This window comes from Simochromis diagramma, unplaced genomic scaffold (genome assembly GCF_900408965.1).
Source record: "Simochromis diagramma unplaced genomic scaffold, fSimDia1.1 OVJJ01000150.1, whole genome shotgun sequence".
Classification (NCBI taxonomy): domain Eukaryota; kingdom Metazoa; phylum Chordata; class Actinopteri; order Cichliformes; family Cichlidae; genus Simochromis; species Simochromis diagramma.
Window position 1 is genome coordinate 2,838,285 of NW_024387083.1, and position 13,455 is coordinate 2,851,739.

Genomic DNA, 13,455 nt, shown 5'->3' on the forward strand with positions numbered 1-13,455 from the left:
TTGACACTGTGGTGTCAATCACAAACTTCATGAAGTCTGTGAGGGAGGATGGTATTGAAAGCTGAGCTATCATCCATGAGGAGCATTCTGCAGGCTGTCTTGGTTTTGTGCCAGATATGATGAGAACAGCTTCAGGATATGTACTCTGTTGTTTGGTGATGGTGTTATAAAGATGGCCAATGGCTGCACTAGGACTGGCATCTGGTGGTATATTTACAGCAGTAGGAAGTATGACAGTAAACTCCTGTGGCAGATTTATGGGTCTATATTTGATAAACACACTCAAATCATCTGAGCAGTGCCTACTTATCACAATTACACTGGTGCATCATCTGTTTATATATACATGCATATTCCACCTCCTTTGCTCCTACTAGATGCCTTACTCCTATCATGTTGAACTGTTGTGTAGCCTGTTAAGCTAATCGCAGTGTCTCCATTAACAGCAGAATGCAGTTGTCCCAGCTCATCTTGTTTGTTGATATTTACAGCCTTAGTTTATCCACCTTGTTGGTGAGGGATCTTGGATTTGTGAGAAGGATACTGTCAAGCGGTGGTTTTCATTTTGGTGTGTCATTAGGGGTTAAATCCCAGTGTCCCATCACATTTTTCCAGCCAACACTAACCTTCTGAGAAAGGTCTCTAGAGGTTAGGTGTGTATAACCTTTAGAGTACTTTCTCTGAAGTATCTTCACATAACCTGAGAAAATTCTTTCAAAAGTCTTTTTACTTTTAACTTTACAAAGTTTTAGTGCAATGTACAAAACAGAGTACTTCAGAATTTTCACATTATTTTCATGTTATGGTTTCCTCCCTACATATAACATATTATAGTGCAACACCTGACAGAACAGAACAATACAGACACAACAGTGCAAAAGAAAAGTGCAACAATGACAGTGGGTTGTGCGAAAAGACTGAACATTGTGCAAAAAGTAACTTGATGTTTGAAGGTGTGTGTGTGAGAGAGAGAGAGAGAGAGACTGTGCAGATAAGTGCTTGAGGCAGCGATGTGTATGAGGGTGTGTGTGTGTGTCAGTCACTGAGTGTTCAGGAGTCTGACGGCTCGGGGGATGAAACTGTTTTGCAGTCTAGCAGTGAGGGCCTGAATGCTCCGGTACCTCTTTCCAGAAGGCAGCAGGGTGAAGAGTGTGTGTGAGGGGTGTGTTTGGTCCTCCATAATGCTGGTGGCTTTGCAGATGTCTGTGATGGAGGGAAGAGAGGCTCCAATGATTTACTCAGCTGTTCTCACCATCCATTGTAGGGTATTGCGATCTGATACGGTGCCGTTACCATACCAGACAGTGATGCAGCTGCTCAGTGTCTCTGTAGAAGGTGATGAGAATGGGTGTTGGGAGATGGGCTTTTCTCAGCTTCCGCCGGAAGTAATGACACCTCTGGGCCTTCTTAGTTATGGAGCTGGGGTTGAGGGACCAGGAGAGGTTCTCCACCAGGTGGACACCAAGGGATTTGGTGCTCTTGACGACCTCCACAGAGCGTCCATCGATGTTAAGTAGACAGTGATCTCTCTGTGCTCTCCTGAAGTCGACAGTCATCTCTTTTGTTTTGTCCACGTTCAGAGACAAATTGTTGAATCTACAACAGTCCGTGGTCCTCCATCAGTTCACCTCTCTGTATTCATCGCTCTTGCTGGTGAGACCCACCACAGTCGTCAGACTTGATCATGTGATTCGAACTGTGCATTGCTGCACAGTCATGAGTCAGCAGAATGAACAATTATACTGTCATAGTCTGCACATAATGACTGAGCAGTAGCAATGCCAAATTTGGTAGATAGTTGAGAAAAACTTGCAAATTGTCCATCTACATATAAGTGCACAAAAGATTTGAGACCCTTAGAGTGCCAGAAGTGAGAAAGCCCGCAGACCAAGGCTCTTCCTAACCTGAGACCAAATTTTAAGAGTATGATGGATATTATTACTATTACTATTATTATTACTAGGTAAAGACAAAGAAAGAGGAAGTGATGAGCCTGAAGTCGCAGGTAAATAAATCTTCCTGTTTGAATGAGACTAAATGGCAATGACGGTTCAAGGTAGTAGTGTCTCCATTACAACATACACCTGATATTTGTGGATTGGAGATCCAGCTTAAGTCTTTGAAGAAGAGCTCTTCTCAAAATTGATGTTTACCATTTCAAATAAATGAGGTTATTAAGGAAGCGAGAGATTTAAAAAAGGATTTGGGAATCAGGATGGGAAGGTAAATGGACTGATTCTTATACAGCGCTTTTCTACAGGGTGGGCCATTTATATGGATACACCGTAATAACATGGGAATGGTTGGTGATATTAAAGTCCTGTTTGTGGCACATTAGTATATGTGAGGGGGCAGACTCCTCAAGATGGGTGGTGACCATGGTGGCCATTTAGAAGTCGGCCATCTTGGATACAACTTTTGTTTTTTAAATAGGAAGAGGGCCATGTGACACATTAAACTTATTGGTAATGTCACAAGAAAAACAATGGTGTGCTTGGTTTCAATGTAACTTTATTCTTTCATAAATTATTTACAAGTTTCTGACCACTTATAAAATGTGTTCAATGTGCTGCCCATTAGGGCTGGGCCATATCATACCGTTCACGGTAATACCGGTATAATGTTGGGCAACGATAAGAAAATGAAATATCGCGATAGAATTTGGGTAAAACACGCATGCGCGGTGCCTTTGTTTTCATACGCACATGGCGGAAAAAGCTTGCCGGCGGCGACGGAGAATGAGGAGGGCGAAAGCGGATCGTTGAATGAAACAGATGAACCAGAAGTGGTTTGTAAAAATGCTGCAGCTTCAGTGGAGTGGAACTGGCAGAGGTGGGTAGTAACGAGCTACATTTACTCCGTTACATTTACTTGAGTAAGTTTTGGAAAAAAATGTACTTTTAAAGTACCTTTTTTGCACGATACTTTTTACTTTTACTTGAGTACATTTGTGAAGAAGAAACGGTACTTTTACTCCGCTACATTTGCAAAATTTGACTCGTTACTATTTTTTAATAATTAATTTCATACATTGGATAATACTACTAATATAAATTATGGATCATGCCGCCACTGGAGCTACTGGTAACTCTTTCACCAATCAGACATAGCCATGCGGTCACATGACCAGATATAAAATGGCAGGCCAAGTAGCCCAAGCCTTTCAAACTTACAAAGATGGATAGAAGAAACACATAAAAAAAAATGGCAGAAGCAACCGTCTCCGCTAACACTGAACAGGACAAACACCCTTGGCCGCATATGCAAAGCATGTTTCGCTTTAAAGGAGTACAAAAGGACAGCTATATAATGCGATGTCTTCTGTGTGAGCCAAAGCAAACCGACGTTTCAGCGTCGGTTTGCTCAACATCTAACTCAACTCAACTCAAACCTGAGGAAACATTTTGCGGTAAGTTTGCTCTAAATTTCTTTTTTAGCTGTGGTTAAGTGGATGTCAGTCTTACAGCCGCTGTGTCAAGCTTGATTCCTTGAGAGTCGGTGTACTGCAACTTTTTGATGTGTCCATAATCCAACACACATGAATTAAATGGCTGGATTTTGCCACTTCAGCATGCAGTCAAGTACTTTAGAGTCTTGCTAATGTCCTAACAAGCAATAATTCGGCATGTGGCGGTGAGGACAAGTTAAATAGTTTCAGGACACTGGCCCTCGAGGACTGGAGCTTGACACCCGTGGGTTATAGAATCACAGTCTTAGGCTTTGCCCATATTAGAAATGAGATGATTTAAAAAAAATATATGCACATATCCAGAATCACTCCCTTTCTCCTAGAAACTACATTAGTAATTAAGCCGTTTTAATATTTTTCTTTTCTCCACAAGTGACTTTTTGTCCTGACTCTTGCTTCAGAGAAGTACAGTTATAAGGTGTAGAAGTTTATAAAGAAGAAAAGCTAAAGGGTTTTTTGTTGTTTTTTTGAAGGAGAATCTATTGACTAGCACTGCTAAGCCTTTCATACGTTCTTGTTTTGAACTTTATCTGGAATTTTTTTTTTAAGTGGAAACCCATGCACGACTTTGTTTCTCTTTCCTTCCTGTAGTCTTCCGGTCAAATCTATCCAATTCACAACTTAAAGCACTGATAAATATTGTGTTTTACACCTGATTGCCTAATGATATCCTCCACACTATGCACTTGAACATATAAAAGTAATGATCACCTTGTTCATTGAATTTTGAGTGTTTTAATCAACATTGTTACACCTGTGGTGTTTCTGGACAAAAGTGACTGCCATAGGAAATGAGTTGGTATCCACTCACTGAACGGCCCACTTATCCCTCCGGTCGCGTTCATCCCCCACCCCTTACTTTAGTGTTCCCAGTCAAAATTGACTGGTCTGTTTTAACAGCTCTTAAATTACCATAACAAACAGTTTTCACCACCAAATTCAGTTGTGTGGGTGCGTCAATGGGTCGTTCAGAGGGCCTTTCATTTGGTCGTCCAGTGGGTCGTTCAGGGGGCCTTTCATTTGGTCGTTCAGTCAATGGGTGGGGGGTTGAACATGACAGGAGGGTTAAAAATACGGGATCATCTTTTTTTTCCTCTTTTTTTCTAAGAACTGTATAGACACTGCTTAGTCACATGTCATTTCATGCTCTATTTTTTTCTGCAAACAGAGGGGTTCACTCCAACAAAATGAGGATGTATACAGAATTAATGGACAGCCACAGAAAACGAAAGTCATCCTCTTCTACCGAGCTACCTATGAAGAACGCAAAACTTACAGACTCTTTCACTGGCTCTAGGCGAATAACACAAGCAACATTTGACAAGCTTCTGCTTACGTTTGTATGTGAGGCCAACCAACCATTTTCTATAGTTGAGACATCATCCTTCAAGACTATGATGGAAACCTTGCAACCTCAGTGTACAGTAATGACAAGGAAAACATGCTCAAAAATACAAGACGCTGTGAAGAACATGAAAAGCATAATCATCAAAAAACTGAGCACTGCATAAACTATGTTGCTACCACAACAGACTGCTGGTTTGCCAGACAGCATAGCTACTTAGGAGTGACTTGTCACTGGATAGATGATATCTCTTTAGAAAGGCATTCTGCTGCACTGGCTTGTAGACCTCTTAAAGGTTCACACACATTTGATGTTCTTGCTGCTGCATTAGAGGAAATCCATTCAGAGTATCACATCAGAGAAAAGGTGACCCGGACGACAACAGACAGTGGTTCAAACTTCTTGAAGGCCTTTCGATTATATGGTGAGGACAAAGAGGAAGGAACAACCAATTGGCAGGAGGATAGTGGGTCTATCCTTGATGATGCAGAAGACAGTGAGTTAGAGGTGGAGTATCAAGATGTGTTTGCCGTTTTGGATGACAACACAGGTCTGGAGTACCAGCTTCCAAGGCACCAAAAGTGTGCATGTCATCTACTCAATCTTATATCAACAGTTGATGCCACTGCTGCAGAAGCTACCAATGATACATACAAGAGACTGTCTCGGTCTGCTTTTGCAAAATGTCATGCTCTGTGGAATAAAACCAGCAGGTCAATCATTGCTTATGAAAGAGTGGAACGTGAGTGCAAGTTGCAGTTTCTTCGACCCAATCAAACTCGTTGGAGCTCCCTGTTCCTTGCTGTGGAAAGACTTGTGCGCATTCATAAAGAGCAAGGAGAGAAAGCAATCTGCAATGTTTGCACGGCATTAAAGATAAAGATGTAAGTTGATGGAACTTGTTTTTAAATAATAAATTGTGACTAATGTGTGAATCCACCCCTTTTTTTTAAGTGACTTTGACTGACACTGAAAAATGTAAATATTATCAATTACTTATAGTTTTACTGTCTCATTTTGCAATCATTTGCAAATTTTGAAGACAATTCACAGTTATTACATTGCTGTAGAAATGGCTATGACCTATTTCTGTTTTTACACTTTTTTTTAGGTTCAATCTGCTGAAATGGGATTTTTGGTTGAGTACACTGCTGTGATGAAGCCTGTTGCCATGGCCCTTAATATCCTCCAAGGGGAATCATCTGTGCACATGGGCTTCTTGCTGCCAACACTTTACCAGTTGCTGGAGAAGCTGAGGAAGCTGGAGTCATCTTGCAAAATGTGTAGACCTCTTGTTGATGCGCTGCGGGATGGAATCCAGAAACGTTTTGGAGAAATGATGAAAGACCTTGAGCTGATTGCAGCTGCAATACTAATACCAAGATTCAGAACATCATGGACCACAGAGGAGAGCATCTTAAAAGCTGGTAAATATGCATTTTATCCATTAAATTGTGAGCCACTAGATTTTGACTTATAATGACTTTTCTTGTTACTGTGATTTGGGATTATAGTGTTAGTTGGGGGGAAAAAAGGCTGACAAAAGTTAGGGAAAAAAACATCTCCGGTGTGATAAAATTTTTCATGCCAAACATCAGCAGCTCGGCAGTCTGAGGGGTACACAGTCCAGGGTGTACCCCGCCTCTCGCCCTATGACAGCTGGGATAGGCTCCAGCGCCCCCCGCGACCCTGAAAAGGATAAGCGGAAGCGAATGGAAGGATGGATGGATGGATGTTTGTATTGCATGTTTTTAGTGTTTTCATATTACATTGTGTTAATCCACTGTCTATACTTCAGGGTATTTTAGTATACAAAGAACATTTTATAGTTTTGTTAGAATGTCTATTCCTGTGGAATTTTAGCACAGATGTGTTGTGTGTGGGGTTTTTTTGTTTTTTTTTTATTCCTGCTGTCCGCCTTGGGAATAAACTTTTCCTGATTATACCTGTTGCATCTCTGTGTCATTTGTTTCTGATTTACTTAATCCCTCCTTGTATTTAAAAGAACCACCCCTAGTATGACATTCTGGCGCATCAGCTGTAGTCTGTTATGTTGAAGTTGCCTCGTTCTAATGTTTTCTCTGAGGCTGCTGTAAATGCGAATATATTTACTGTGGGTTTTTCTTGAAAAAGCTTTACGTTGTGAAAAACTGAAATCTTGAAATTAGAATTGTTGTGCCTTATTTTGTGGATCTTTTTACATATATTCCTTTTGAAAATACTAAAATTTGTATATTTATTTATTTATTTTTCTTTGTCTGATAGCATTTATTTATAAAATAAATCAGACATTTCAAACAGTTACTCGCTACTTACTCAGTACTTGAGTAGCCTTTTCATCAAGTACTTTTTTACTCTTACTCGAGTAACTTTTTTGACGACTACTTTTCACTTTTACTTGAGTAATAATATTTTAAAGTAATGATACTCTTACTTGAGTACAAGTTCTGGATACTCGACCCACCTCTGGGAACTGGTTTAGCTTTCGATCGTCAGATACACAACAAAGCACTATTTTTGGTAGAGCATGCTAGCATGCTCATCACTGAACAAAATCTTCTCTTCATCCATCCATCCATCTGCTTCCGCTTATCCTTTTCAGGGTCGCGGGGGGTGCTGGAGCCAATCCCAGCTGTCATAGGGCGAGAGGCAGGGTACACCCTGGACAGGTCACCAGTCTGTCGCAGCGCTAACACACAAGGACAGACAACCATTCACACTCACATTCACTCGCACATTCACACCTAGTGGCAATTTGGATTATCCAGTTAACCTATCCCCACAAGCTGCATGTCTTTGGATGGTGGGAGGAAGCCAGAGTACCCGGAGGGAACCCACGCAGACACGGGGAGAACATGCAAACTCCACACAGAAAGATCCCGGCCTGATGGTGGAATTGACCTCAGGACCTTCTTGCTGTGCGGCAACAGTGGTAACCACCGTGCTGCCGGTGCCATTTGTGAGTAGCTAATATCCGCCGAAGGGATGTTAGACTAATGCCACTCTCCAGTGACATGCGGCGAGTGCTACGCTGTGGGCTCTTGCTGAATAAAGCTAGGACAGCCACTGATGTTTCTTCATTAGTGACAGTTTTCTTGCGTCCACATTTTGGCAAATCCAACACTGAACCAGTTTCACGAAACTTAGCAAGCAGTTTGCTAACTGTAGCATGGGAGATGGGTGGTCTCGTAGGGTGTCTTGCATTGAAATCTGCTGCAATGACCCGGTAACTGCGTTCATCAGATATCAACACAATTTCGATCCGCTCCTCACGTGTTAACCTCTTCGACATGTCAATGGCTGTGAACAAAGAGAAACGTGTAAATAACTCATGAAAGAATAAAGTTACATTGAAACCAAGCACACCATTGTTTTTCTTGTGACATCACCAATAAGTTTGATGTGTCACATGGCCCTCTTCCTATTTAAAAAAACAAAAGTTGTATCCAAGATGGACGACTTCTAAATGGCCACCGTGGTCACCACCCATCTTGAGGAGTCTGCCCCCTCACATATACTAATGTGCCACAAACAGGACTTTAATATCACCAACCATTCCCATGTTATTACGGTGTATCCATATAAATGGCCCACCTGTAGAAAAGCGCTGTATAAGAATCAGTCCATTTACCTTCCCATCCTGATTCCCAAATCCTTTTTTAAATCTCTCGCTTCCTTAATAACCTCATTTATTTGAAATGGTAAACATCAATTTTTCCCTTGTTATTACGGTGTATCCATATAAATGGCCCACCCTGTACTCTCCCGGAGTACTCAAAGCGCTGTATACAACATGCCTCATTCACCCATTCATACAAGCACTTCTAAACTAATCTACATTCACATACATTCACACTCCAATAAACGCATCAGTGGGAAACTTTGGGTTAGTATCTTGCCCAAGGATATTTGACATGCAGACTGGGGAAGCCAAGGATCGAGCCACCAACTTTCCAATCAGTAGCTGATCTGCTCTACCACCTCAGCCACAGCCACTTGTAATCCTTTTGAAGGCATTGAAATACATATAGAAATTTTGGAAGTAGCATAATTTTAACAATTACATTCCATTAAAGACAAAGACAATAGGCACCATCTAAAATAGGAAGGAGATTCTTCTTGAACAAGGGATTAAATTGTTTAGTGACACATATTCCCAGATAATCAAAGTGATCAGTAACTATTTTAAAAGGGGAATTTACAAGATCCTGATCTCTAGCCTTTTCATTGATCATAAACATTTCTCTCTTATTCATATTAATTTATATCCGGGGTGCTGACTAAAACCATTTGGTATATTAAGTATGTAACCTGAGAAAATTAAACAGATTAAACAAATAAAAATCCAAATAAAAGCAATAATTCTATGAAATAATATATATGCGTCTAGAATAACTCAGCTGACTGACATTTATTTTCCTTTTACTTCTTTGAAAGAGCTGAATGTGCTACTGGACATTTAAATGTGTACCTCCTACCACTTGGTAGTGGTAGCGTACCACTTCATAGTTTGCCAACCGAAAATAAATCTCAAAGAAGAAAAAGAGGACTCCCAGAAAATGGATTCTGTTCATCTGATGTGTTTTCAGTGGGAGAAATTATTTGTCACTGATCCAAGTGACTTCTTCAGTCTCAGATAGGAAACTGCAGTACATTTGCATAATGGCTGAAACTAGCACCACTCAAGGAACAATGGGCTGGGAGGTCAGTTTCTTCCTCATAATTATGCAATTATTTGGTTGTTGATCAATGATCATGAGAATTTGCGTAATTATGATGAAGGAACTGACCTCCCAACCCCAGAGGAAGGGGTTACATGAATAGGATAAGGGACCTATGGAATCTTTGATATCCAGCATCCAGACTGACAGCGAAACAACTAGTAGCTTAGCCTTCCAAAATTCAGAAGAAGGAGCTTTGTACCCAATCTCAGGTGGGATTGGGTGCCAAGCTCCTCAAGTGAGAATGGAAGAAGGATTGTTGAGTGTGAGACAAACTGACCATGGCGAAGCTTGAAAACTGGTTGCTGATCAATGGTCATGACAATTTGCATGTTAATGATCCTAAACTGACCTCACAGTAAGTAAGTAAACTTTATTTATATAGCACCTTTCACAGACATATATCACAAAGTGCTTTACAAGGTAAAAACATAATACAGTCATAAAATACACCATGAAAACCCTGGTCTAATTAAAAGCTTTTTGAAATAAAAATGTCTTTAGCTGCTTTTTGAAGGTCTCCACTGAGTCCAAACCCCGTAGAAATAGGGGAAGTGCATTCCACAATCTGGGTGCAACAGCTTGGAAAGATCGGTCCCCTCGGGGGACCACTAAAAGGTTTTGGTTTGCTGACCTCAGGTTACGAGTGGAGGTATGTGTATGAATCAGATCAGCAATGTAGGGGGGTGCCTGTCTCTGTAATGCTCTAAAAGTTAAAACTAGAATTTTAAAATGGAACCTGAATCTGATTGGTAGCCAGTGCAGCGACTTTAAAACAGGGGTCATATGAGCACCCTTGTTCGAGCGGGTCAGTAGCCTCGCTGCAGAGTTTTGAACAACCTGTAGGCGGGCTAGCCCTTTCATGTTTAGACAAGTAAACAGGCTGTTACAGTAGTCAAGTCTTGTAGAGATAAAAGCATGTATTATCATCTCGAGTTCACTTGTTGACACGATGGATCTAAGTTTAGAAATGTTCCCCAGGTGAAAAAAGCAGGTTCTTACTGTCTGATTTAAATGTCCCTCCAAAGAAAAAGCTTCATCAAAAATGACACCCAATTTTCTAAGGTTATGTTTCTGTGAGGAACCTAAGTCACCCAGTCGCCGTTTAATATCAGGTATTGCACTGCCTGGTGCAATAATCAAAGTTTCTGTTTTGGCCGGGTTTAGCTGTAAGCAGTTATTGTTCAACCATTGTTTAATGTTGGTTAAACAGTCAATCAGATTGGAGAGCTTATGAGCTTCAGTAGGCTTAAACAAATAATATAGCTGAATATCGTCAGCAAAAAGATGATAAGATACTTCAGGAAACTGCTGTATTATCTGACTTAAAGGAAGAATGTATATTAAAAACAGAATAGGTCCCAGCACAGAGCCCTGAGGAACTCCACACAACAACTCTGTAGATTCCGACATGATCTGGTTTGCAGACACACTAAAACTCCTTTCAGATATATAAGATGAAAACCAGTCTAGAACAGAGCCAGACATCCCAACCAGGTCTCTCAGTCTGTTTATCAGGATGGTATGGTTGACTGTATCAAAGGCTGAGGTAAGGTCTAGCAAGACTAGGACTGTGTATTCTCCGGAGTTTGCTGACATCATAATATCATTAGTAACTTTCAGTAGTGCTGTCTCAGTGGAATGCAATTTACGGAACCCAGATTGAAAACGGTCATGGATGTTATATTTCTCCAAGTATGGCGTAAGGTGGACAGCTACTGCCTTCTCAAGGAGTTTTGACATAAATGGGAGTTTGGAGATAGGTCTTAAATTTTGAAGTAGTGTTGGGTCCAGGTTGGGTTTTTTGAGCCTTGGTTCCACAATGGCATGTTTAAAAAAACTGGGGAACACCCCAGTCTGAAGAGAAACATTAAAAAGGTTCACAACCCAAGGACCAATCGTGTTAAAGGCATTAATAAAAAGCTTAGTGGGGATAATGTCTGAGGGGCTCTCGGATGGCTTCATTTTGTCAACCAGGGCTGCTATTTCATCATATGTTACAGTTGTAAAAGTCAACCAGGAGTACAAAGGGAGTGCCTGACTCGGAGAACAAGAAAGCTTTGGGGAGATTTTAGCATTGATGTCGTTAATCTTATCAACAAAAAATCGGAGGAGTTTATTACTATCTACTTTAGAGTGTACATCTAAAGGTACCACATCTGGGGAGACAATAGCACTAACTTTGTCAAAAAGAAACTTGGGATTTCTCTTGTTTTTTCTTATGAGTCTAGAAAAATATTCAGATCTAACAGTTCTCACTGTGTCATTTAAGGAGAGCATGAGATCTCGAAGATGGAGCCTGTGTACGTCAAGTTTGGTTTTCTTCCATAGTCGTTCTATTTTGCGGCATATTCTCCTTAAGTTTAAGATAGACTCATTTATCCAAGGGCATGTCTTCTTTTGTAAAGCCGAGCTTGTTTTAATAGGTGCCACTTGATCCAAAATGGATGTGCATTCCCTATTAAAAGACTGAATAAGAACATTTACATCGTTTCCGGTAAAAAGTGGAGACCTGTCAAACATAATGGAGAACCTCTCAGCAGTAGTCTCAGTTATTATGCGTCTATGAGTTTTTAACTTCACAGGCGTCTGTTTAGAGCTAAAATTAAGTTAAACAAAGATACAGTTATGATCACTCAAATGTACATCCTCAGCAAACACATTGCCAATGTTGAGGCCCAAGGAAAAAACAAGGTCCAAGGTATGGCCTTTTAAATGGGTTGGACCGGAGACATGTTGGACAAAGTTAAAAGACTCAGATATAGATAGAAGTTCAGCTGCAGAGTTAGATGAGGCATCATCAATAAGAATGTTAAAATCCCCAAGAATTAAAACTTTCTCCACCTTGATAGAAGATAGAAGATAAGAAGTCCATAAAATCCTTTAAGAACTCAGTAGCAGGGCCTGGAGGGCGATAGACTAAAACACAATAAAAGATGTTCGTAGAGCCCACCTTAATTGCGACTCAAAGGAAGAATAGTTTTCAGTTTGCATACCTCTGCAGGTGAAACTGTCCTTAAAGACAACGGCAATACCTCCACCACGGCGACCTAAACGGGGGGCACTCAAGTAAGAGCAGTCTGCAGGACACAGTTCGTTTAGGTGAATAAATTCGCCTTCCCTCTGCCATGTTTCAGTGAGAAACAGAAAGTCCAGGCTTTTCCTTGTGAAGAGCTCATTCAGAGAGAAGGATTTGTTTGCGATGGAGCGGGCGTTCAAGAGCGCAATCCGATTAAAAGCTAGCGGCGCAGGTTTCCCATCAGCTTGTCGGAGTGGAATTGACAGCAAACACCGTGTCCGCACGCGACGTCTCCAGCAGCGCCACGGAACCGGCGGGGCCAATCACCGGTTGTGAGGGCACAGTGGTGGGGGGATAATCGGCAAAATCCAGAGCATCAGATGGGCAGGATCCACGCTGTAGTGGCTGCAAGTACGTGTTTCCAATCAAATCCGGAAGGGTAACTGGCAGCAGAAACCAGGGATGCCTCCAGACGAGTTGGGAGATCTCTGATCTGTAGGCTTGTCTGATGTGTACCTGGATGCCGGCCCTACAGCCTCTTTTCCTCGATTTCTTCTTGGAATTGCTTAGGGCACGTTTCGCCGGTAACAAGAAGTAATCCGGTGAGGTGGAAGAGTGCACAAATGGTAGGGGGGAAAGTTTTTCTATAACTGTCCCAGTCATCATAAAGACATTCCATAGACTCTTTGATGTGGAGCAAGGAAGAACGGTCGTAAATCACAGCAGCATAGCTCCATATATTAAACGTCAGGGCTGATATAAAAGCATAAAATACAATACAGCGTAGGCAGGTAGACGTCAAGCCGAGCAAAGGCGCCATCTTCCTGTCACAGCACATTGTTCCTTCAGTGGGCCAGTTTCAGTTATTGCAAACGTACTGTTTCTAAGGTTGGGGAAACCT

The 13,455-nt window shown here is 41.3% G+C and overlaps 1 protein-coding gene across 1 annotated transcript; it reads right to left on the reverse strand.

Annotated features, from left to right (window-relative positions):
- Positions 1–9,799: 9,799 nt before the first annotated feature.
- On the reverse strand, positions 9,800–12,333 carry LOC120742540. Its single transcript, XM_040045908.1, has 2 exons — positions 11,518–12,333; positions 9,800–11,322 (listed from the first exon to the last, which is right to left on the reverse strand). Exons 1-2 carry the CDS (start codon positions 12,056–12,058, stop codon positions 10,004–10,006), a joined length of 1,860 nt encoding a protein of 619 aa, XP_039901842.1. The 5' UTR covers positions 12,059–12,333; the 3' UTR covers positions 9,800–10,003.
- Between the last annotated feature and the right edge of the window lie 1,122 nt (positions 12,334–13,455).

What these genes read in the sequence shown, in the direction of transcription:
- LOC120742540 (XM_040045908.1), bottom strand. Translation starts at nt 12,058, where the DNA reads ATGTTTGACAGGTCTCCACTTTTTACCGGAAACGATGTAAATGTTCTT. An exon ending in TGTAACATATGATGAAATAG is followed by an intron (nt 11,323 to 11,517) that starts CAGCCCTGGTTG and finishes CCAACCTGGACC; the next exon opens with CAACACTACTTCAAAATTTA.